A 19762-nucleotide genomic window follows, 5' to 3' on the forward strand; every position below is an offset into this window, starting at 1 on the left:
GTATTATTATGGTTTCAGAGCTGTTGATTGATGACAGAAATATACATAATATAGGCTTCTTAGAGCCAGTCATATACTACATCTACCCACCAATTGAAGGCATGTTAATTTTTTTTGTTTCTTTGTGTCTCTTGAGTAAATAGCCAAAATCAGAAGAAGGATGCCTTGATTCCGAGTTCAGTATCCATCAAAGTGTGATATGTTGCTCTAATAATATCTAGAACACCGCGGGTTGACAAGTACAACTTGGAACGAACCCAGAGCTGCTTATGAGCGACAGCATAGTCATTAAATGTAACACAAGATATATATATTGAATGTGTCAGTAGCAACCCATACACCACAGGAGCTCTTACCAGAATAGACCGTGCAAGATAGATCTTGATGCGGAGAATCGAACCCGAGCTGCTGTGAGAGAGGAGGATATATGGCTTAGTTATAGATGGTGCCCATACAAACCCCTACTCCTGCCCTCAAAACAAGTACCACCGATATAACAAACCAACGCAAGATAAGAAATATTTTGGTGAAAACAAGCTCAAAGACAAGACCCTCGAGACACGTGTGAATCCCGAATATCAACCTGAACGCCGATACAAACAGAGAACAAAGTACATCATACATACATAGACATGACATGACATGACATACAAGAAGTATGCAAGCGACAACAACCCAATCCATAAGATCATCATGATCCTGCTCTTTCCTTCCCCTTACCAACAAAACACGCCCCAGACCAAGCTCCTTCGTAGTATCCTCAAAACCACCTCACTTCCTATTCTTCCTCAGCAACCCCTCCTCAACCTCCGCAAGCAACGCCAACAACTCCCTCCCGCCCTCGGACTCACGCCCCTCAACCTCCAACCCCCTCTCCACAAACCCACGAGCCTCCTCCCACCTCCCCATCTCCACCAAGCACTTACCCCCCCGCCACCAAGCCTTCACATTCCCAACCGCCTTACTCTCAACACTACACCGTGCATCCACCAGCCCCTCCGCCCAAAGCCGCTGGGTCATGAACGCCTGCGCCCGGTTCGCATACAATCCCGCCAGCTCGTCGCGCGCCAACGTGACCGGCTCCCAGCCGGGCCGGCCCAGCGCCATGTCGATCGCGTACCCGTACAGTCGTGCGGCGTCGCCCGCCTGGCCTTTTCTGTAGGCGGCGTTGGCGCTGTCCCTGAGCTTGGTGATCTGGGCGCTGCGCTTGGGGTTTATGGGTAGCGGAGGCGGGGGGATCTGCTGTGGGGTTTCGAGGAGGGCGCGGTGCAGGGTGTTTAGGTGGGTTAGTTCATTTGCGAGGGTGGCGGTTTCGCTGGCGCTGGGGGTGTTGTGGCTCAGGGTTATGGATTTGCTTGTTGGGTTTAGGTGGAGGGGGAGGGGGTTGTAGGTTTCTATTGTTGTCATTTTGACTGTGGGTATCCCCTGGGGATTCGTGTATTTCTGGTATTCGTGTCGTGGGTTTTTGTGTATAGTGGTTGTAGGTGGTGGACTGGTCTGTGCATAGTTAGTGTTGTTTGGAGTTTCGAATTAAGACTGTGTTGAACACTTACTGCGCGGCAAGTGGAGACAGGGGTAGTCCTGTGAATCTGACACCTGTAGGAAGTAAAAGACTGGTGTCTGTTTCTGGATGAAATGAAGATGGTGCTGAGCTGTGAGTTGGAGGAGCTGAGCTGTCCTGATGGCTGGTCGTGCTAGCCAAGGCGGTGGCAGAATCTGTTCGGAGAACTGTCCGGTGCGCCGTGTCACTCTATGCCTTTGCACTGGGAAGCTGAAAGGAAAGGGGGGTCCGGGGGTGCTCCCCCGGAGACACTTATATACTTGGCCTAGGATTGAGGTGCCAGGAAGCTGAAGAGAAGGGGGGTCCGGGGGTTCTCCCCCGGAAACACTTATATTCTGGGTATAGAAGTGAGTCGGGCTGGGAAGGCTCGTGAGATAAACAAGTAGTATGTGAGTTGATCTATGTAGAAGCTTCCAAAATACATTCGTCATCCAATAAGTCGTCAGCGGGCGCGGTGGCCGGCGGTGGCACGCCTCCGCTAATCACAGCATACATGAGTCGTCAGGTTACAAGCCAGATACAAAAGGTCAGAGAAAGATTGCGCCCGCAACACCGCCCTATGGTTGTTTTCTTTTTCTTGCGTTGCCAATTCGAAGAAAGGGTCACTCGTATTTCTTGCTGCTCGGCTCCTTCAGCGCCCGTAGCCGCTGTGGCTCGGCTCATACTCCGACGGTGCACCGTAGTGTTGGCCATGCGCACCGCCGTAGCTGGTGCTATAGTCGTGCAGCACGCTGCCCGTCGACACCGTCGGGTCGTAGGCGCCCGAGGCGGCCGAGCGGCCGTGCGTGGTGCTGCCGAAGTCGTCGGCCTCGCTCTGGTGCAGCAGGGCGTAGTCCTCGTCGCGGTCGCCGCGCACCGACGAGCCCATGCCCGCGCGCGACCGGAAGTCGTCCTCTTCCTCCTCGAAGTCGTGCGCCGGGTTCGAGGAGAACGCGGCCTTGGTGTGGGCGGCGAAGGTCGGGTCGGAGACGGCGTCGGGCAGGGTGCCGGTGCGGCGGAAGTGCACGACGTTGCGGAAGGACATGAAGGCGGTTCCCACGAAGAGGAGGCTGTCCGATCGGCCGGGTTAGATTGCCCTTGACAAGGAAAGGGGGCCAACTTACAAGACAATAACGCCCAGGATCACGGTGGCGGTGCTGATCTTGCATTTGCTGGCGCTGCCGTACGCCCAGTTGTCGCAGCCCTTCTTGCTGTCACTGTCGCTCTTCCCGATGCTCTTCCCCTGCGCCACGTAGCTAGCGACACAGATCCACGCACTGAACCATAAAATGGCGTACAGACAGTCCACGGTCGCGAAGGCGTAGACGTTGCCGAAGCGGCGGGCGCGCGGCCACATGGGCACCGCCACGAGGTAGATCAGGCCGGGGATGCTGAACCAGCACTATGCAGTCAAAGAGTTAGCGCTTACTCCCCACGGCGTTGCGGGTTACCTCTCGGTCAGGATGCCACTCACCAAGGCCCAGTACCAGGCCGATCTGCCATCAATGCCGTGGCCCTTGGTAAACACGGCGATAGTCAGGGCCCAGGCTAGGAATATGATGAATCCCTGAAAGCCGTGGATGATGTTTTTCGTCCGTCCGGGGTTGAAGGACGGCCGTGCGACTCTCATGGTGCTGGGAAGGGTGGGTGACGGAGAAGTGGTGCCTGATGATGAAAGGCGCTGCTTCCCTTACGCTAGGCAGCCGAACCGCCAGGGAATGCAGTCGAGGCTAGTGGTTCAATCGCAGGGAGATCGGAGTATGTATTCGAGGCGTCAGGAACTGTATTCCGAGACTGATAGCAGGAGGAAGGCGAAGAGGCCGTCGGCGAGAGTGCGAAATGCAATGCGATTGTTTATGCAGTGGGTGTCGAAAAACCGAGGGCGAGGTGAACGGGGCAACCCGATCGTGCCGCGCGGACACTAAAGTAGAGGCGCAGGCAAACAGTGGGAGGGGAACCGGGTGATGCAATTACTCCGGGGATAATCTTCACCCGGCGACAAGGATGAGGTAGAAGACGTTACTATGGCTCGTGAAGGTGAAAGGCCAGAGTTGAGTGAGTAGAAGAGAAGATAGTCTGCGTAACTAGGAGGGGGAAGCTCGTGAAGGGCGAATGTTGCTGTCATAACAATAATAATAATACACTTCATTCAAGGTCATCCTCCCGTTTGGGTTTAGTCTGCCCGTGATCTCTGCCCAAAATAGAATAAAAAGCACATGGACGCTCCAAATCACATCTGAACCATGTCCTGTATCCTGTACGAACTATGCATAAGCAAGATCAAAGTCTCTCTCTTACATCCAAGTTAATGCGGTCGGCCCACACCCCTCGAAGTCAAGTCACTTGAGATTACTGTTCCAAATCGTGTCTCCTCGTATCCATTCTCACACTCAATACCGGCTGTGTCGCCCAATCGGCAACTTCGCACGGAAGGCTGACGTATTCTCCCATCCGACACAGCCCACTGGCAGGTTAAAGACGATGGCCACTTCAGCAATTGATAAAGGCAGCCTGTACTGTACTTTGATGAAATGAAGATCCAGCACTGCATTTCTCATCGTCCGGGTGGGGACCAGATCCTGGGCAGCTTTGCCTCTGCATATGATGTGTCAACATGTCAGAGACCTCCAGAGTCAGTCGGTCGCTCATCGTAATCTTCAGTCGAGCCTCATACTGCACAAAACAGTCCGGCGAACCTGCCTCGGTGGCTATACTTGACCACTCACCAGCAATTTGAAACTAAGCGGCTTTCACGGCGATATTGTTTCTATATTGACTACGGGGTGGCGAAGGGGACTGACTAGCCGTTTCATGCTCGCGCCAAGTAGCTTGTTCTCATGGAAACAGGGGGAACTATTCAGGGACACACGATCACCACGCCGCAGCGCTTGGCCGACTCCATCGTCGAAGATCAAGCTACAGCGCTAGATTATTGCTTCGGATTTCAAGGGTTATCGCCCTGCATCAGATTGTTTCAAGCGGTGATGATTCATTAACGCGTTTGTCTGGAAGTCCACAGATCTGCAAATAGCCAATATACTCAGAAGACGCCACTCGATGCTCCTTTATACACTAACATCGTCTCAGGTGCTGTGACCCGTCGTAACCTCGTTTCGCTAACTAATAAGAAACCAAAAAGGAGAGGAGTGCAAATAGGGAGAGTAAATTAATGAGAATACACAAGAAAAAATGCAAAAACAAAGGAGAGTCGTCAAAACGGCCAACGAGGCGGGGCAAAATCTTATGCCTGCTTGCCGTTGTTCGTATTCATAATCATCTCGATCTCTTTCAGAGGCTGATAGATATGTGTATGCCACCACCATGGCAACGGGTCAATGGCGGAAAACCGCCAGTTCTTCCAGAACAGAAGCAATCTGCTTCCTTCGTGGATGCTGCGATCGATCTGTTCGATCGCAGGGTAGAGGGCCGGAAGCACCCTCCGCACATCGCAGTTTCGAGCCATCCGACAGAGGCTGAAGGTCTCAGGCGGCGGGGTGGAGATTTCCATATCAATGGATGCGATATCGATCGCGGGCGCTTCGCCGTTGACCCCGTTGATGTGTGGCGTGAGCACCTCCAGGTACTCTGCCACCATCGAGTCGGGCTTATTTTCGAGAAGAAACTTAACCGCCGCGGCGCCTTGCTCGCAGCCCTCAATGTGGATTGCGTACCGGAGGAAGTTGTCGTTGAACTCCTCATCCACCGTCAGTTGGAGGCGTAGATGACCGGTCAGTCGAGGCCCACCCTGGAGCGCGAACCGTTCCGTGAGCGCATGCGCCGCCCTCGCGAGACCCTTGTCCAGGCGGGAGTGACCCCAATCGGACTGCCTGTCGCCAGGATAGATCTTGATGGCCTTGACATGGCCGCAGATGACCATCACTTCTGCAACGAACTGGCCCAGCCGCGTCTGCTGCTGCAATATCCACGGCCGCTCCTTGGAGATCTGAATCTCACTGACTTCGGAATAGGTGAGACTGAGGGTCCGTTTCGGCAGCACGACAACCTTATCGTCCCCGGGAGTGGGGGTCGGTCTCCGCATTTGATAAATCTTGGACGGCGACCGATGCAAGATCTTGTGAATGGCATCCCGCGAGAGGACCTGGTGTTTTTCCACCACCGGCAGCCGCTTCTCGACCAGGTACTGATTGAACGTGTCTTGGTTGCTGAAGATTTCGGCAAGGCTGGCGTCCAGCGTGATGCATTTGCAATGGGTCCGGCTTTCGATCACCTGTTTGGCCGCTGCATCGTCAAGGGCCGAGGCCTCGTTCGCGCACGGGATCCAGATCTCCACTTTCTCCTTCTGGATGATGTCGAGTAGCCGGGCGCTGTACTTGGATTTGGGGACGTGGTAGAAGGCAGCCAGTGTCTTGGACATGCCCTCACCGGGGGCGATGGCGCCCTCCGTGATGTTCGCTCCGACGACCCGGTGGCCGGCGTAGTACCATCCACGGGCCACCGCTAGCCCATGCGGGGTATTGACCCCGGTAACCAGGACGGTCCTGGGACGGAAGTTCTCATCTCGTAGAATTCTCTGGCGGCGACGTTCATGGCTCGAGGATTGCGAAATGTCGCCGGGCACATACCCCGCAGCGTAGGAGGCCAGAAGAATGGTGTTGTCCAGCGGCAGGAGGGCAATTGAAACCGCAATGCGGACCAGGTGGAAGATTACATGGATTTGCAGCATGTCGCGGGCGAATTGCAGAGTGCTTTCTTGGGATATCGAGCTAAACGCTCGTCGTACTGTATGGATAGCCATTCTGTCAGATGATGATTTGCAGTAGAGATGGTTCCACAGAACAATTGACGGAGACTTGGTTCTTTTAATGTCACATTGTGGGAGGGATGCGGGCAGCACGATCAGCAGCTTGGGAATACTGCAAGGCGACCACGTCAGCGGTGCAGCGCAGTGGGTGATGCGTACCTGAACATGAAATCAACTGCTGTGTTGTATGGAGATGAGTGAGGTGGCTGGGCCGAAAGGGAGAAACAGCATCATCGACTTTCGACCACACGTCGACTATCTATAAGAGATTCGACATGATGGAAACCGTATGATTTCCGTGGATAAATCGGATGCTGACCCCTCACTATTACGAGGGCCGAGGGGCTGGGCTTCAGGTTTGCTGGTTGCAAGGATTGGCGGCTATTGCACGAATCATCATCCTGCACCCTGCTGCCCAGACTGAACCGCGGCTTGACGGAGGATGGCGGATCGCAAGTATCAGGACTGTTGAGATCGGAGAACTCATGCCCATCGGCAATGATGAAATGCTCAGCTTGAGCGTAGACGGTGGATATGCGATAATCCATTGGGAGTGACATGTGTCTTTGAAACAGGCATGCAGGCTGAAGCAGTAGTGCAGAGTATATGCGGCGGGAAGTATAATGATGCCACCACGCCTTATCAGCCGAAACATGGCCACCTACACCCGGTTTCAAGGCAAAGGCATGCACCTGATTTGAAGCACTGAGTTTCCAAGGATCAATCCTTAAAGTGTCTGCTCTAGTTCCTTGAACTAGTGCCAGTAGTTGAGTCCGATCTGTAGTTCGTCTCGGTTACCTGATAACCTCAGGTGGAGCAATGCAATTGGCACTGAGCTATGGGCGTTCTGTTACCAGTGCTACTGCCAGCAGCCTGGAGCCTAGGACTAGTTACAAACCAGAATCATCCAGGGCAAGTGTTCGCCGCTTTGACCCTGTTGCTCACCAGAGATAGCTGTTGATCATATCTGGTTTGATTTCAGAGTCACTGCGAGGAAATATATTTCCGACTTGATTGTTAACTCCAAGGGATGGGCTGCCTCGGGATATCCGGAGACCGAGAGCGTCAACGACCACCAATAGGGTAACCATCTCCGAATGGCCGGCACTTACGACGGCATCACCGGCGGGGAAAGCACTCGCCTTCGGTGGAGGGTCGCCCATGTTGTCCCTCGCACCAAGGACACTCAATCCTGTAGTTTACGTAGGCTTTCTGCTTGTATAAGCTTCTGACTGGTTGTGATGTGCTCGGACTTATCTCCTGCTATACCAAAGCCGAGCTTATGACCGACCTTAACCCGAGATGCGCCACGGCGCTGCGTTTTGACGCATTTATAAATACGCGGGGTATCTTCAGTCTGGTCCTGTCCTCAAAGCTTGTGTCCCATTCTTGCTACTGCCACGAATCTTCCGTTTATCAGACCCATTTCGAACACGCACCGCCCGTCAGTGACCATGAGTGACACCACCTACGTAGCTCCGCTTCATCCCCAACCTGGGGATCGTTCGGTAAGCCAAAAGACCCGACAGCGCTTGATAAGCTTTGGGCACTGACAATGAGCACGATTGTAGCGCGAGGACGGTCGGGAGTTCAAGCTGCTTCACTTCATTTACGACCAGCCCAACCGAGATGAGATCCAGGGCAACCCTCAGAAAGTGTTGGACCTGATCGACGAATTCGCGCAGAAATATCACCTCATGAATATTGGGCCAGAGAAGGGCAAGTTTATCACCGAGATCGTCGCGGAACGCAAGCCCGAAGTCATGATTGAGCTGGGCGGGTATGTTGGCTACTCAGCCATTCTGTTCGGCGATGCCGTGCGTCGGGCGGGGGGAAAGCGATACTACAGCCTGGAATTGAACCCGGAGTACGCCGCTATCGCGAACATGCTGCTGGATCTTGCCGGGCTGCGCGACTTTGTGCGTATCATCGTCGGCCGCAGCGACCTGTCCCTGCATAAGCTGTTCAGCAGCGGCGAGGTTAAGCAGGTGGAGGTGCTGTTCATTGACCACTACAAGCCTGCGTACACCACCGATCTGAAGCTCTGTGAGCAGCTGGGGAAGATTGTGCCCGAGGTGTCGGTGGTAATCGCTGATAATGTGCTCTACCCGGGCAACCCGCCGTATCTGGAATATGTCCGCAGCACCGTGGAGCAGAAGCGTGAAGCTGCCAAGAAGGGCCCTGAACGCACCTACAACAAGGAGGGAATTCCGGATAGGACGGTGCAATCCTTCCTGGGAGCAGATGCGACGCCGAATTTCGACATTGTTGGGAACCCAAACCTCATATACGAGAGCAAACTCGTGAAGCCGGAAACGACCAGGGTAAGTCAGCGTCGGTTGACATTAGCAGAGCGATTACGGGATAAGCTTTCTGACGCGACTTATGTGCTCTAGGATGCCATCGAGGTCACCCACTGCGTGGGGTTTCAAGAGTAAGAGACAGAAGGAATGCTTCTCCGGGAACCCGTATTGGGATTATGTGCTCTAGGACGCCATCGAGGTCACCCACTGCGTGGGGGTTCAAGAGTTAGGAGACAGAAAGAATGCTTCTCCGGGAACCCTTATGGGGAGGAAAAGGATTCCATGGAAGGGCAGAGAAGGAGTATGGGGAATGAATGTCGGTAACTTAAGACATAGTCTGGCCCGGTGGTGTCATCATCATCGGCACGACGGCAACCGCACTGAAATGAATTCCGAGTCTTTCACTGCAGTATCGGCCTTTGCCGCACTGCCCCGCCCGGCCCAGTGGTTGCGTCGCGAGGACCTTCCCCCGCACTAGACGATTTCTGATCACCTGGAGATGTTGTAGTCATAGTCGGAGAGTGGACCTGATTTACCCTGTATATAAGTTAGAGAAGCCCCCAATTTTATTCTCTAGTCTCTGCAATTATCTATCCCCCTTTTTCGTGAACTCCCAGCCCTCTCTCACACAAAACCATCTTCCCCGCGATCACTACCCCCACCATGTCTTCGAAAACCTGGAACGTCGGAATTGTGGGTTATGGCCTCAGTGCCAAGGTCTTCCACATTCCCTTCATCAAGGAGGTCCCTCAATTCAAGATCTACGCCATTGTGCAGCGCAACCCCAAGCCAGATGACGATGCGGAGAAGGACTTCACCGGCATCAAGTCCTACCGGAGCGCCGAAGAGATGGTCAAGGACGAGGGCGTCGACCTTGTTGTCATCACCACTGTTCCTGAGTCGCACTATGACTTGACCAAGCTGGCGCTTGAGCATGGAAAGCACGGTAGGTTTATACCATATTGAGCAGCAATAAGCAGTGCTGACGCGCATTATTTCCGCAGTCCTTGTCGAGAAGCCTTTTACCCCCACCGCCAAGGAGGCGCAAGAACTCGTTGCCCTCGCCAACAAGCAGAACAAGCACCTCGCCGTATACCAAAGTACGTTCCCACATCGACCCCTAGCGTTTTGCTCCCACGAGCTGGCGTCTAACCGTTGCCTTGCATAGACCGTCGCTATGACGCCGACTTCCAGACCGTATCCAAGTTGGTGAAGAACGGCTCCCTGGGCCGCGTCGTCGAATTCGAGACTCACTTCGATCGCCACCGCCCCGAAGAACCTGCCGCAGACGTCTCGAAATGGAAGAACAAGGTTGTCCCCGGAGGTAGCGCCATCTACGACCTGGGCTCCCACCTCTTGGACCAGGCTGTTTACCTCTTCGGCAAGCCGGAGCGGGTGACGGGCTTCCTGGGCTCCCAGCGCGAGGTCAACACTTCCGGATACGAGGACTCCTTCACCGTCCTGCTTCACTACAAGAACGGTCTTCTGGCCACGGTCAAGGCTGCTGTTGTCAGCCCCGAAGTCGAGCAGCTCCGCTTCTGGGTCCGCGGAGACAAGGGTAGCTTCAGAAAGGTATGCTTTGTGTCTGACTGCAGGACATATTGGGGGCTTGCTTGCTGACTTCAGGTGACAGTTCCATCTCGACATCCAGGAAGAGCACATCAAGGCTGGGTTGAGCGCCGGCGACAACGGATACGGCCGCGAGCCCAGTGAGAGATATGGTAAGTCTATTGTGGCTCGCTGCAAACCAGTCCCATCATGTAGCTGACACGTTTTACTACCAGGCACCCTTACCACCATCCAGGATGGCAAGCCGGTCAGAGAGGTCTTCCCCACGGTTGAACCCCCAACCTGGACTGAGTATTACCGAAAGCTGGCACGGGCGCTTGCGGGTGAGTCCGAACTCCCGGCCAGCGGAGCGGAGGCTAGCGAGATCATCCGTTTGATTGAGTTGGCCCAGGAGAGTTCCAAGCAGGGCAAGACCTTGGACTTCTAAAGGGTGAGCAGTGTAAATATGTAGATAGAGACTTATGAAGCTAATGATAGGATGAGAATCATACTTGGTGCTCGTATTTCCCTGGGTAGTGGTAGGGTGTGTTGCACCATCTAAGGCACGAACTCCTCCCATGGTTCTACTAGACTGGTAACACTGGTGTCATCAGATATGTGATACCGTGAGGGGTAAGATTGAGCCCTGCTGCTCCTGTTCCCATACCCCGGATTGATCGACCGCTTGCTTTTGCGGGAAGGGCGGCGCCATGAACAATACGGTGACTGGGTTGGCTGATGGAGGACAAAAGGGTAAGAAACGGTAACTTATCGTATGAACTGGTAAGAAACCCAGCGGCTGACCTCATCTTCCCTCGTTTCCGACGCTAAACCCTACCCGGAGTTTCCATTACCCAACTCAAATGCTGTGAGTGGAAGGACAGAACCAGGAACTTCCCCAAATAACCCAAAGAAACCCCCCATGACTGACCCAAAGAATTCAACCCCAGTCAGTTGGCTCTGGGCACTGCAATTCCGCTGGTCTTCTCACCAGCTGAAGACTTCTTTTCCGCGGAGATGCTGCTGACCGGCCCAAATGAATGCGAAAGATCTTCTTCTTCTTCTTTTTGCGTGTTTCCTCTTCTCCGATCTCCTCAGCCCTGATGCCTATTAATATGGGCTCAGATTTCCCTCCACAGACCCAGCAACGCCAAATTGCGGTGTCCACTTGATGCACGGCGGTTTCAATGCGCTCGCTCCGCTTATACTGAGTCGCTGCTCACCACGTAGGCCAGGCAAGTATTTCCCCCAGTGCCCCCCTGATCCGGACCCGTCGGGTTTGCCTTGCATCATGATGGACTCTTTGCTTGTTTTCTGCTCTGTCTCTGTGCCAGTGAGCAAGTTCCTCTTCCTTCGCAGTCTCTGGACCGAGCAGACGTGCACGAGCATCCGCTAGTCCGGAGTATCCTCGTGACTTATGCCCTTTTACGACACTGTTCTTCAGTTCAAAATTCAAAGGATTGTCCTTGGTTCTAACCGACACAGGAATAAGCATCGTCCGTCTTGGCCGAGGTGGCTACCATGACAGCCCAGGAGACGTATGCTCCGCCGTCTCGGCCGTCCCTGCTTAAGAGTATCGACTTCTCTCGATTTCATGTGGATATCGATGCCTTCTTGAACCCATTTCTTCCGCCTCCGCCTTGGCGGTATATGCCTCGGCCAGTTTCGCGCTTCTTTGGATACCGAGAAAAAGCTCCAAAACCGCTCGGGAATCTGGTCGTGGCCTTCTGGACCTTGATAGGGGTGTTCTGCGGTGTGCTCGTCGTCGCGGAGGCTTCGATGCATGTTCCGCTCTTCGAGCACCACAATGCCCCGATCATCGTAGCCAGTTTTGTGCGTCTTGCCCTCAACCCGGTCAACTGGCTAGGACTAACGATCTCCTAGGGCGCTGCCGCAGTACTGGAGTTTTCAGCCATCGAGTCGCCCTTTGCTCAGCCACGAAACGCTGTCATCAGCCAGGTCATTGCGAGCACTGTGGGCATAGGGATCTCCAAGCTTTGGGCCTTAAATGCTCATGCAGAATCCTTGCCCCAAGTCGGTGGCGCTTTGGCCTGTGCTCTCACCACGTGTATCATGGTCCTCACGAATACCGTGCACCCACCTGCCGGAGCAACCGCGCTGTTGTCGGTCACACAATCGGCCGATGTGGGCTGGGCCATGATTCTTGTGATGCTCCTGGGAAGTATCCTAATGCAGACGGTGGCACTCTTGATCAATAACATCCAGCGTCGGTTTCCAATCTACTGGTGGACTCCGGTATCTCTGGCGCGCCCCAAGCAGAGTGACACGGAAAGCGGGGATAGCATCCGAGCCAGCTTTGAGACGGCCACCACGCAGGATGTTTTTTCTGGTGATCCGAGGCAGGTCCTCATTGAATCGGGCAAGATCATTTTGCCGAACCAGTTCTCGATCTCGGAAGCGGAGATGAAGCTCTTGCGGAGCATTAGCGAACGATTACCCTAGACGGCATAGAGCATGGTGGCTCATTATAGAAGCCCTTTTTCTGCCTGTACATAGTGAATTTCGACTGCATAGAAGTAGGTTGCTGCTTATCATGACGAGGTCGTAGTCAAGTAGAATCGACCGATTGCCAAGCCAACCCAGGAGGGTGGGATGTTATCGTCAGCGGTGTGTGTAGTCAGAGCCTATGATGGTATTCTGACAGAGGGTCCGAATCCCAGGGCGATGCTAGGATCGGTGCGCATGGTGTTCCTAGATGATGGAGTAGCATATTGCGGGCCTAGAAAGGTTTCAAGCTTGCTTCCTTCCCTATTAGCAATCCGATGCTGTCGGGTGGATCGAGGCCTCAGGTGTCGGCGACCGTTTGCTGACCATTGTCGGGAAATGCCTTGGGCATAAGGCTCGATAGCACGTGACAGTGGATGCCCAATCAGGCAAGGCAGCGCCACGGACCCGTGCGGTGACGTCGACAGGCCAATGACAGGCTGGCTGGGCAGAACCCACTGAAGGAATTTTCGAGGCAACTCAAATCTCTGACGGAGGTTGCGTCTTTCATTTATCCATCCTTCATCTCCTTTACCTCTTCATCCCTCGTCTTTTCTCATTATTTCTCCCTATTGTCTCTCTGGCTTCAATCAGAGCACACCTACTCTTTACTTCATATACCCTTGTGTATTCTCTGTTAATTTGCATTCGGTTTGTTCTGGGCCCTCAGGACAAGCATTGCCTGTGCTCAGAGTCCACTAGCTATCGATAAGGGCTATCCAAGGAACCTTCCCCCACTCAGAAGGCTTTCGGTCGCCCCTCTTCTCTCCCTCCCTTCTCACCCCGCCGCTGGAACTGATCCACCTTTGTCAAGTTCTTTTTTTCCCTCTTCCTCACTCTTCCTCTTCACGGACTGGTTTCGTCTCTCTCTTCCCGCCCTCTTTCACGATCTTCCCCCTCTCCTCATCTCCCCTCTTCTAACCAACACACAAAAAATCCGTCAAAATGGTGTCTGCTTCCAAAGCTGCTCGTATGGCCAAGCGTGGCGATGACGGCAAGAAGAAGACTCTCAAGTCCAAGAAGGGTACCTCTACCCCCGGTGACGAGACCCCCATGCTCGATGGTGACGGCAACCCTTTGCCCGTCGAGGACCAGCCTGCCACCTCCGCCGACAAGCTGAAGGAGGTTGAGAAGCTGACTGCGCAGATGGATAAGCACGGTCTGTCTGATCGTGTTACCACTGGTGTCCTCTCCTCCCTCGAGGCCTCTCGCGACGTCAAGATCACATCCGCTTCCCTGGTGTTCCACGGCAAGGTCCTCATCACCGACTCCACCCTCGAACTGAACTTCGGTCGCCGTTACGGTCTCTTGGGTGAGAACGGATGTGGAAAGTCCACCATCCTTAAGTCCATCGCCACTCGCGAGTTTCCCATCCCCGAGCACATCGATATCTACCTTCTGAACGAGGGTGCTCCTCCCACCGAACTCGGTGCCCTTGAGTGGGTCGTTACCGAGGCTCAGAATCAGCTCGACCGCATGGAGAAGCAGGCCGAAGAGATCTTGGAGGTGCAGGGTCCCGACAGCCCTATCCTGGAGGATCTCTACGACGTAAGTAACTCCGTATCTTCAACGGCAACATGTAACTAACGCCATGATCAGCGTATGGACAAGATGGATCCCTCGACTTTCCACACGCGTGCCTCCTTGATCCTGACGGGTCTGGGTTTCAACAAGCAGACCATTCACAAGAAGACCAAGGACATGTCCGGTGGTTGGCGTATGCGTGTGGCCCTTGCCAAGGCCCTCTTCGTCAAGCCCTCTCTCCTCCTGCTTGACGACCCCACGGCTCACTTGGATCTCGAGGCCTGTGTGTGGTTGGAAGAATACCTCAAGAAGTGGGAGCGCACCCTTATCCTGGTCTCCCACTCCATGGATTTCTTGAACGGTGTCTGTACCAACATGATCGATATGCGCATGAAGCAGCTCCTCTACTATGGTGGTAACTACGACTCGTACCACAAGACCCGTGCCGAACAGGAGACGAACCAGATGAAGGCCTACAACAAGCAGCAGGAAGAAATTGCCCACATCAAGAAGTTCATCGCCTCCGCCGGTACCTACGCCAACTTGGTCCGCCAGGCCAAGTCCCGTCAGAAGATTCTCGACAAGATGGAGGCCGACGGTTTCATCCAGCCTGTCATCCCCGACCGTGTCTTCAGCTTCCGCTTCGCTGACGTCGAGAAGCTGCCCCCTCCCGTCCTGTCCTTCGATGATGTCTCCTTCTCCTACTCTGGCAACTGGGACGACACCCTGTACGAGCACCTCGACTTCGGTGTCGACATGGACTCCCGTACCGCGCTGGTCGGACCCAACGGTGTCGGCAAGTCCACTCTGCTCCGTCTGATGACCGGCAAGCTCAGCCCCATCGGTGGTAGCGTCAGCCGTCACACCCACTTGAAGCTCGGCATGTACAGCCAGCACTCCGCCGAGCAGCTGGACCTGACCAAGTCTTCCCTGGAGTTTGTCCGTGACAAGTTCCCCGAGAAGTCCCAGGACTACCAGTACTGGCGCCAGCAGCTCGGCCGCTACGGTCTGAGTGGTGAGGCCCAGACTGCCCTGATGGGCACTTTGTCCGAGGGTCAGAAGAGTCGTATTGTTTTCGCTCTCTTGGCCATTGAGTCGCCCAACATGATCCTGCTGGACGAACCTACCAACGGTCTGGATATCCCCACCATCGACAGTTTGGCCGACGCCATCAACGCCTACAGCGGTGGTGTCGTGGTCGTGTCCCACGATTTCCGTCTTCTCGACAAGATCGCCAAGGATATCATGGTCTGCGAGCACAAGACCGTCACCCGCTGGGATGGTACCATCGGACAGTACAAGAACTACCTCCGCAAGAAGATGATCGACCAGGGTGCTGTCTAAAGAGCATGAAGCATATCCCTATGATGTGTGCTTCTTGTTTTTGTTACGAATGGAATGCTCAGAAACGAACAAAATATCAAGACAGGAAAAAAGAAATGGTCTCTATACAGTAAGGCTGTATGCAGAGGCAGGAACTAGCAAAACCAGAAGAAGGGGAGAAAAGTTTCTTATCTTCTCTCTCGCAGCAGGAGGAATGAACCAATCCTGAATGTGAGGGGATACATGTGTGTTGATGATTATCCCGTTTTGCCTAAAATACCACCTGGAGATATCACCTGCTCATTATTTGGGTGTTTCTTTGTTCTTTTTTTTTTTACTCGTGTTTTTAGATGGCCCTGTGTTTTTTCCATCTCATTCATACCTTTCCACCCCCCCTTACTTAGACTTGAGCGTTTGAGAGGGTGGAATTTGATATGTCTTCTTCTTTCATACTTCGATGCTCGTACTCGCTATAGACTGTTTCGGTTTCCTTGAGACACTGGTGTCCTGAGGTTAGGAATTTATTCTTTAAGACGTTTAGTTTTGGTAGTCCTGTGCTTTGCACTGCACCCAATTGGGTAGTCTGTAGATTTGGTGCTTTGGACCTACCCACCTAGTACTATAGAGTTGGCTGTTTCTGATACAGAGTCAGAGGCCCATAAAGCATACTTGAATAGGAGTAGTAGTAAGCATATGATATTATTAATGCTTGAACCTGGCCCTCGCTTCCAAGTGATCATATTCCAAGAAGCAATTTTTAGAGAACCCGATATCAATCATATATACATAGCTACCTATCTTGCTACCGCTCCTTCGTCCTCTGCATCACCAACTCCCCCCCGAAGATATCCTTGCTCTGCTGCGGTTGCTGTTCCAACTTCCGCTTCTTCGCCAACCTCTCCATCTCACTCCCCGACGTCCCGGAATCCACACCTGCCGCTGCTGCTGCCGCCGCGGCGGCGGCAGGGATGCGCTTCTGTCCGCCCGCGCCCAGATTCACCTTCTCTGGATTCTGACAATGATACAGCTTCTTCCCGATGATTCTCCGGAGGGTCTTCATCTGATCCGGATCCGAAGCCAGAGGCTTATACGCCTGCAGCATCGCAGCACAATCATTAAGTGTGAGACGGAGTTTCACCCGGAGAGCGGCGAGGGGACTCTCCTGCTGCGCCCCATCATCATCAGCCACGCCAACCTTCGTACCGAGGTAGAATTCCGCCAGCGGACGGTCCGCGAGCATCAGCGCAGCGAGCCAGATCTGCGCGGGGGTATACAGGAAATAGACGTCCGTGATCTGGGCGGCAGTTTTGAGGAGTTCGCGGGTTGTGTGGTGGGCTCTGGCGATTCGGTCTGTTAGATTCGATGATGATGAGGCGGAGGGGTTTGGGTTTGGCGGTAGGGCAAGCAGGCCCTGTTGTAGCGAGGCCGCCGTCTGGCTCCCGCTGAAATGCGGCGCCGCTGTCCCCTGTCCCTGCGCCATGGCTTGCAGCTCCATGATCCCGCCCTCCAGTCCCCGGAACGGGTGCCGCACGTCGAACGTGAATCGCAGGCTTTGCATCACTAGGAACTCGGGCGCGATGATGTCCTCTGCTGTTGCGTCCCCCGGTACCCCGTCTGCGAATTGCCGCAGGGACATGTAGTAGTTGTCTGTCTTTGTTGCTAGGAAGAGCGCACATGGCATGATTTGTTTCGGGTGGTAGGTCATTGGGGAGTTCGTGAGGTAGAAGCGGCGGAGGTATTGGATTGCTGTTGCCTTTTTGTTTCTCCGTGATTAGTTCTGGGCCGGGGAATGGTTTGGGTTTGGGAGACGGCAGAGCACGAACCCTCACTATCGTCGGCAGCGGCGGCTTGTAGTTCTCCCCTAGCTGGATGATCTGTTCGCAGTAGTAGCTCACCGTCTGCTGCTCCTCCTCTGGCGTCAGGCATTCGATGGGTTTCTCTTCTGCTTTACTGCTGCTGCCGCCGGCGTCCCCGTCCGGCGCCGGCGTGCCTGTCGCGGACGATGTGGCCGATCGTCGTGCCTCTTGTGCGCGGCGGATCGCGGCTCGTACCCGGTCACTGGCTACGGAGTTTGTGGTCGCTCGTAAGGATTTCAGGGACGCGGCCGTGAAGGACCAGAGGCGGAACTGCGAGGAGGTGCGGTAGAAGTCGTCTTCGATCATGGTGGCGGTTGTTTGGACGGCGAACTGCGCGTCTTGTAAGGGGAGGTGTCTTGCGCAAAAAGGGTTTAGAGTTGAGGAGGTTCTTCGGGTCTGTGAGGCTTGGTGAGGATTATGAGTGGTGACCGTGGGCTTGTCGCATGGTTGGAAGCTGCGGCGTGTGAAAGGGATTTGCGTCGGAGAAGTTGGAGATGGCGGAGACGACGGCGCTGATCCACGTGCTTATCGATAGCATCGCAAACGCACCCCTCAGCCAACCACTCCACTTGTTTTACACATTACTTTTCATTTTTTTGGCTTCATACGAGAGAAAATGGCTTAGATTCACATGTCTTCTGGCTAACTGCTAACTGAAACATTAGATGCTAATTAACGCACATGAGTGGAAAAGTGGGATATATGAAAGAGTCCAAAATGAGAAACAAAGCGCTCGATCGAACAACATAATCTCAAATCTTGACGATAAAGCGATGCCAAACAACCACTCTCCCTCCATCGGACCGGAATTGTCTGTCGTGTTGTCTGTCTAAGCCTCGTTTATGGCTCACCCAGCAGCCGTGCAGTGACATCCCCCATATACGCCTCTTCCAGCTCATAATCCTCGCCATCCATGCGGTCGATACCATAATATTTGAAAGCAGCGACCACGCGGTCGACGTCGAAGCCCATGCTGCAGAAGCGGTCGATCAGGTCCTTGTTATAGCCGTCGTACCTATTCAGAAACGATTAGCAGGGATGTACACCGGTATCGAAACGATCCTTCGTACTTGGCCAGGTCCTCCTTCTCCTGTTCTGCCTTGGACTTGAGCTCTAACTCTCGCAGGGTCTCGTCGGTTGCACCACCACTGCCTTCCCCGGCGTGTTTCTTAGGCGCTCCCGCATATATTATCGCCCACTCCTGGGCCTTCCGGTTGAACTCTTTCGGGTTGCGTAACAGCATTGTGGCGACCTCTGCGTCTTGCGGGTCCTTGGGTTCCGGCGTGCTCAATAAGGATTGCAGCGAGAGGAGCGCGGATTTGATGGTCAGGACCGGCGACCAAGCAGTTGATAGAGTGTCTAGACAGATAGCTCCCTGTATGAGACAGCAAGTGTGAGCAATACTTGTCATGTGCCCCAAGTTCCTCAGCTTCAAGACTCACCGTTTGACTGCTGACATTAGGATGCCAGACCTTGGTGTGGAACTTCATCACTGGTGGCCGGAACGGATACTCGGTGGGGATCTTGATGTCCACTGCATATGTTCCACCTTCGTACGGCGTGCCTGGCGGACCAGGAAAGGACCCGCGAAGATGTGTGATATCGTCATCGTTGCCTATCGGCTCCGCGGTGATCTGCGAATGCGTGTCTGCGTGAATGTCGGCGATCTCCTTAGCGATCCGGCGTGACCGGTTGGAAGCCATAGCTTGAGGGTGGTACGAGGTGTCGCGACGGGTTCAGCAGTAGGAAACGTGTTATAGTCCGTCAGAGGAGCCAAGAAGGGTCAGATCTTCTTGCTAGGCATGTACAAAGACGAGACTATGTAATGAGAATTCAGATTATGGCGGCCTAAGAACAGTGGCGATTTCCCAAGAGGGTCCAGCCGGAGCGACACGAAGCAGAGATATAAAAGGAAGAAGAAAAAGCAAAGATCGAGCAGTTGCAGCCTCACCTAATCTGGCGGGGAACTGGCGAGGAAAATGAGGGGATCGCAAGTATTGGTGGGGCGTAAGCGCTCGCCGGCGATAAAGCTTGCAAGGTTGGAACACAGCTAATGGTACGCTGCTGACGGGCTTCGGGAGAGATTTTTGATTCTGTAATTTGCTATACTCAGTAGACTTGTCTTGTGAATGAAAGTCAACTTTGCTTAACGCAAGATGAAGTGCGTGATAGAACGAATTGCCATATTGGTAACCTACCTAGGTAGACAAGACACTTGGGAAGGCAAGGTATGTTCCTGACCATCCATTGGCTGACGCAGTGGCCCCGAGTATACAGGCCTGAGCGCTCAGGCCGAAGTTCGAGGCAATGCTTCAATGTCACGTGAGGCGGTGATGCGTTGGTGGCCGCAGCGCCAAGGCCGGAACGGATGGCGACGACAGCTTCCCAGCTGCTGCTGCTC

At 54.0% G+C, this 19762-nt stretch overlaps 10 protein-coding genes across 10 annotated transcripts; 5 read left to right on the forward strand and 5 right to left on the reverse strand.

The window, feature by feature from the left end:
• Window positions 1-831: 831 nt before the first annotated feature.
• BO97DRAFT_365391 (uncharacterized protein) lies at window positions 832-1801 on the reverse strand (the record flags this gene model as incomplete). Its single annotated transcript, XM_025692574.1, has 2 exons — window positions 1554-1801; window positions 832-1497 (listed from the first exon to the last, which is right to left on the reverse strand). A coding segment is annotated over exon 2 (576 nt), but the record flags the coding sequence as incomplete, so codon positions are not given.
• A 133-nt stretch (window positions 1802-1934) lies between these two features.
• BO97DRAFT_404319 (uncharacterized protein) lies at window positions 1935-3643 on the reverse strand. Its single transcript, XM_025694949.1, has 3 exons — window positions 3015-3643; window positions 2665-2942; window positions 1935-2610 (listed from the first exon to the last, which is right to left on the reverse strand). The coding sequence occupies exons 1-3, from the start codon at window positions 3168-3170 to the stop codon at window positions 2193-2195; spliced, it is 852 nt and encodes a 283-aa protein (XP_025553559.1). The 5' UTR covers window positions 3171-3643; the 3' UTR covers window positions 1935-2192.
• Window positions 3644-4499: 856 nt separating this feature from the next.
• BO97DRAFT_404321 (uncharacterized protein) lies at window positions 4500-6531 on the reverse strand. Its single transcript, XM_025694950.1, has one exon. It carries the CDS (start codon window positions 6294-6296, stop codon window positions 4782-4784), a length of 1515 nt encoding a protein of 504 aa, XP_025553560.1. The 5' UTR covers window positions 6297-6531; the 3' UTR covers window positions 4500-4781.
• A 978-nt stretch (window positions 6532-7509) lies between these two features.
• On the forward strand, window positions 7510-8898 carry BO97DRAFT_404322 (O-methyltransferase). The gene has a single exon (XM_025694951.1). The coding sequence runs from the start codon at window positions 8000-8002 to the stop codon at window positions 8696-8698; it is 699 nt and encodes a 232-aa protein (XP_025553561.1). The 5' UTR covers window positions 7510-7999; the 3' UTR covers window positions 8699-8898.
• A 277-nt stretch (window positions 8899-9175) lies between these two features.
• Window positions 9176-10671, forward strand: BO97DRAFT_404323 (putative NAD binding Rossmann fold oxidoreductase). Its single transcript, XM_025694952.1, has 5 exons — window positions 9176-9551; window positions 9610-9705; window positions 9774-10177; window positions 10239-10326; window positions 10390-10671. Exons 1-5 carry the CDS (start codon window positions 9269-9271, stop codon window positions 10599-10601), a joined length of 1083 nt encoding a protein of 360 aa, XP_025553562.1. The 5' UTR covers window positions 9176-9268; the 3' UTR covers window positions 10602-10671.
• A 586-nt stretch (window positions 10672-11257) lies between these two features.
• Window positions 11258-12684, forward strand: BO97DRAFT_404326 (HPP family protein). The gene is made up of 3 exons (XM_025694953.1): window positions 11258-11388; window positions 11639-11986; window positions 12038-12684. The coding sequence occupies exons 2-3, from the start codon at window positions 11675-11677 to the stop codon at window positions 12614-12616; spliced, it is 891 nt and encodes a 296-aa protein (XP_025553563.1). The 5' UTR covers window positions 11258-11388; window positions 11639-11674; the 3' UTR covers window positions 12617-12684.
• Window positions 12685-13487: 803 nt separating this feature from the next.
• Window positions 13488-15637, forward strand: BO97DRAFT_284635 (ATP-binding cassette family ATPase ARB1). Its single transcript, XM_025691096.1, has 2 exons — window positions 13488-14206; window positions 14258-15637. The coding sequence occupies exons 1-2, from the start codon at window positions 13604-13606 to the stop codon at window positions 15524-15526; spliced, it is 1872 nt and encodes a 623-aa protein (XP_025553564.1). The 5' UTR covers window positions 13488-13603; the 3' UTR covers window positions 15527-15637.
• BO97DRAFT_284636 (uncharacterized protein) lies at window positions 15638-16045 on the forward strand. Its single transcript, XM_025691097.1, has one exon. The coding sequence runs from the start codon at window positions 15749-15751 to the stop codon at window positions 15998-16000; it is 252 nt and encodes an 83-aa protein (XP_025553565.1). The 5' UTR covers window positions 15638-15748; the 3' UTR covers window positions 16001-16045.
• Window positions 16046-16307: 262 nt separating this feature from the next.
• Window positions 16308-17815, reverse strand: BO97DRAFT_476707 (TFIIH complex kinase subunit CCL1; the record flags this gene model as incomplete). The annotated part of the gene is made up of 2 exons (XM_025700496.1): window positions 17329-17815; window positions 16308-17258 (listed from the first exon to the last, which is right to left on the reverse strand). Exons 1-2 carry the CDS (start codon window positions 17665-17667, stop codon window positions 16308-16310), a joined length of 1290 nt encoding a protein of 429 aa, XP_025553566.1. The 5' UTR covers window positions 17668-17815.
• A 166-nt stretch (window positions 17816-17981) lies between these two features.
• On the reverse strand, window positions 17982-19540 carry BO97DRAFT_387007 (E2 ubiquitin-conjugating protein UBC1). Its single transcript, XM_025693567.1, has 3 exons — window positions 18804-19540; window positions 18432-18736; window positions 17982-18376 (listed from the first exon to the last, which is right to left on the reverse strand). Exons 1-3 carry the CDS (start codon window positions 19062-19064, stop codon window positions 18202-18204), a joined length of 741 nt encoding a protein of 246 aa, XP_025553567.1. The 5' UTR covers window positions 19065-19540; the 3' UTR covers window positions 17982-18201.
• Between the last annotated feature and the right edge of the window lie 222 nt (window positions 19541-19762).

Source organism: Aspergillus homomorphus (genome assembly GCF_003184865.1).
Source record: "Aspergillus homomorphus CBS 101889 unplaced genomic scaffold BO97scaffold_9, whole genome shotgun sequence".
Classification (NCBI taxonomy): Eukaryota; Fungi; Ascomycota; class Eurotiomycetes; order Eurotiales; family Aspergillaceae; genus Aspergillus; species Aspergillus homomorphus.

Bases quoted from the DNA above. Each gene is read 5' to 3' on its own strand.
- BO97DRAFT_404322 (XM_025694951.1), top strand. From the start codon at position 8,000: ATGAATATTGGGCCAGAGAAGGGCAAGTTTATCACCGAGATCGTCGCG.
- BO97DRAFT_404319 (XM_025694949.1), bottom strand. From the start codon at position 3,170: ATGAGAGTCGCACGGCCGTCCTTCAACCCCGGACGGACGAAAAACATC. The intron at 2,943-3,014 runs GTGAGTGGCATC...TTGACTGCATAG, and splicing joins CGGCCTGGTACTGGGCCTTG to TGCTGGTTCAGCATCCCCGG. The intron at 2,611-2,664 runs GTAAGTTGGCCC...CCGATCGGACAG, and splicing joins ATCCTGGGCGTTATTGTCTT to CCTCCTCTTCGTGGGAACCG.
- BO97DRAFT_284636 (XM_025691097.1), top strand. From the start codon at position 15,749: ATGTGTGTTGATGATTATCCCGTTTTGCCTAAAATACCACCTGGAGAT.
- BO97DRAFT_404326 (XM_025694953.1), top strand. From the start codon at position 11,675: ATGACAGCCCAGGAGACGTATGCTCCGCCGTCTCGGCCGTCCCTGCTT. The intron at 11,987-12,037 runs GTGCGTCTTGCC...ACGATCTCCTAG, and splicing joins CGATCATCGTAGCCAGTTTT to GGCGCTGCCGCAGTACTGGA.
- BO97DRAFT_404323 (XM_025694952.1), top strand. From the start codon at position 9,269: ATGTCTTCGAAAACCTGGAACGTCGGAATTGTGGGTTATGGCCTCAGT. The intron at 9,552-9,609 runs GTAGGTTTATAC...TTATTTCCGCAG, and splicing joins GCTTGAGCATGGAAAGCACG to TCCTTGTCGAGAAGCCTTTT. The intron at 9,706-9,773 runs GTACGTTCCCAC...TGCCTTGCATAG, and splicing joins GCACCTCGCCGTATACCAAA to ACCGTCGCTATGACGCCGAC.
- BO97DRAFT_404321 (XM_025694950.1), bottom strand. From the start codon at position 6,296: ATGGCTATCCATACAGTACGACGAGCGTTTAGCTCGATATCCCAAGAA.
- BO97DRAFT_284635 (XM_025691096.1), top strand. From the start codon at position 13,604: ATGGTGTCTGCTTCCAAAGCTGCTCGTATGGCCAAGCGTGGCGATGAC. The intron at 14,207-14,257 runs GTAAGTAACTCC...CGCCATGATCAG, and splicing joins TCCTGGAGGATCTCTACGAC to CGTATGGACAAGATGGATCC.
- BO97DRAFT_387007 (XM_025693567.1), bottom strand. From the start codon at position 19,064: ATGGCTTCCAACCGGTCACGCCGGATCGCTAAGGAGATCGCCGACATT. The intron at 18,737-18,803 runs GTGAGTCTTGAA...TGTCTCATACAG, and splicing joins CTAATGTCAGCAGTCAAACG to GGAGCTATCTGTCTAGACAC. The intron at 18,377-18,431 runs GTACGAAGGATC...GTTTCTGAATAG, and splicing joins GAGAAGGAGGACCTGGCCAA to GTACGACGGCTATAACAAGG.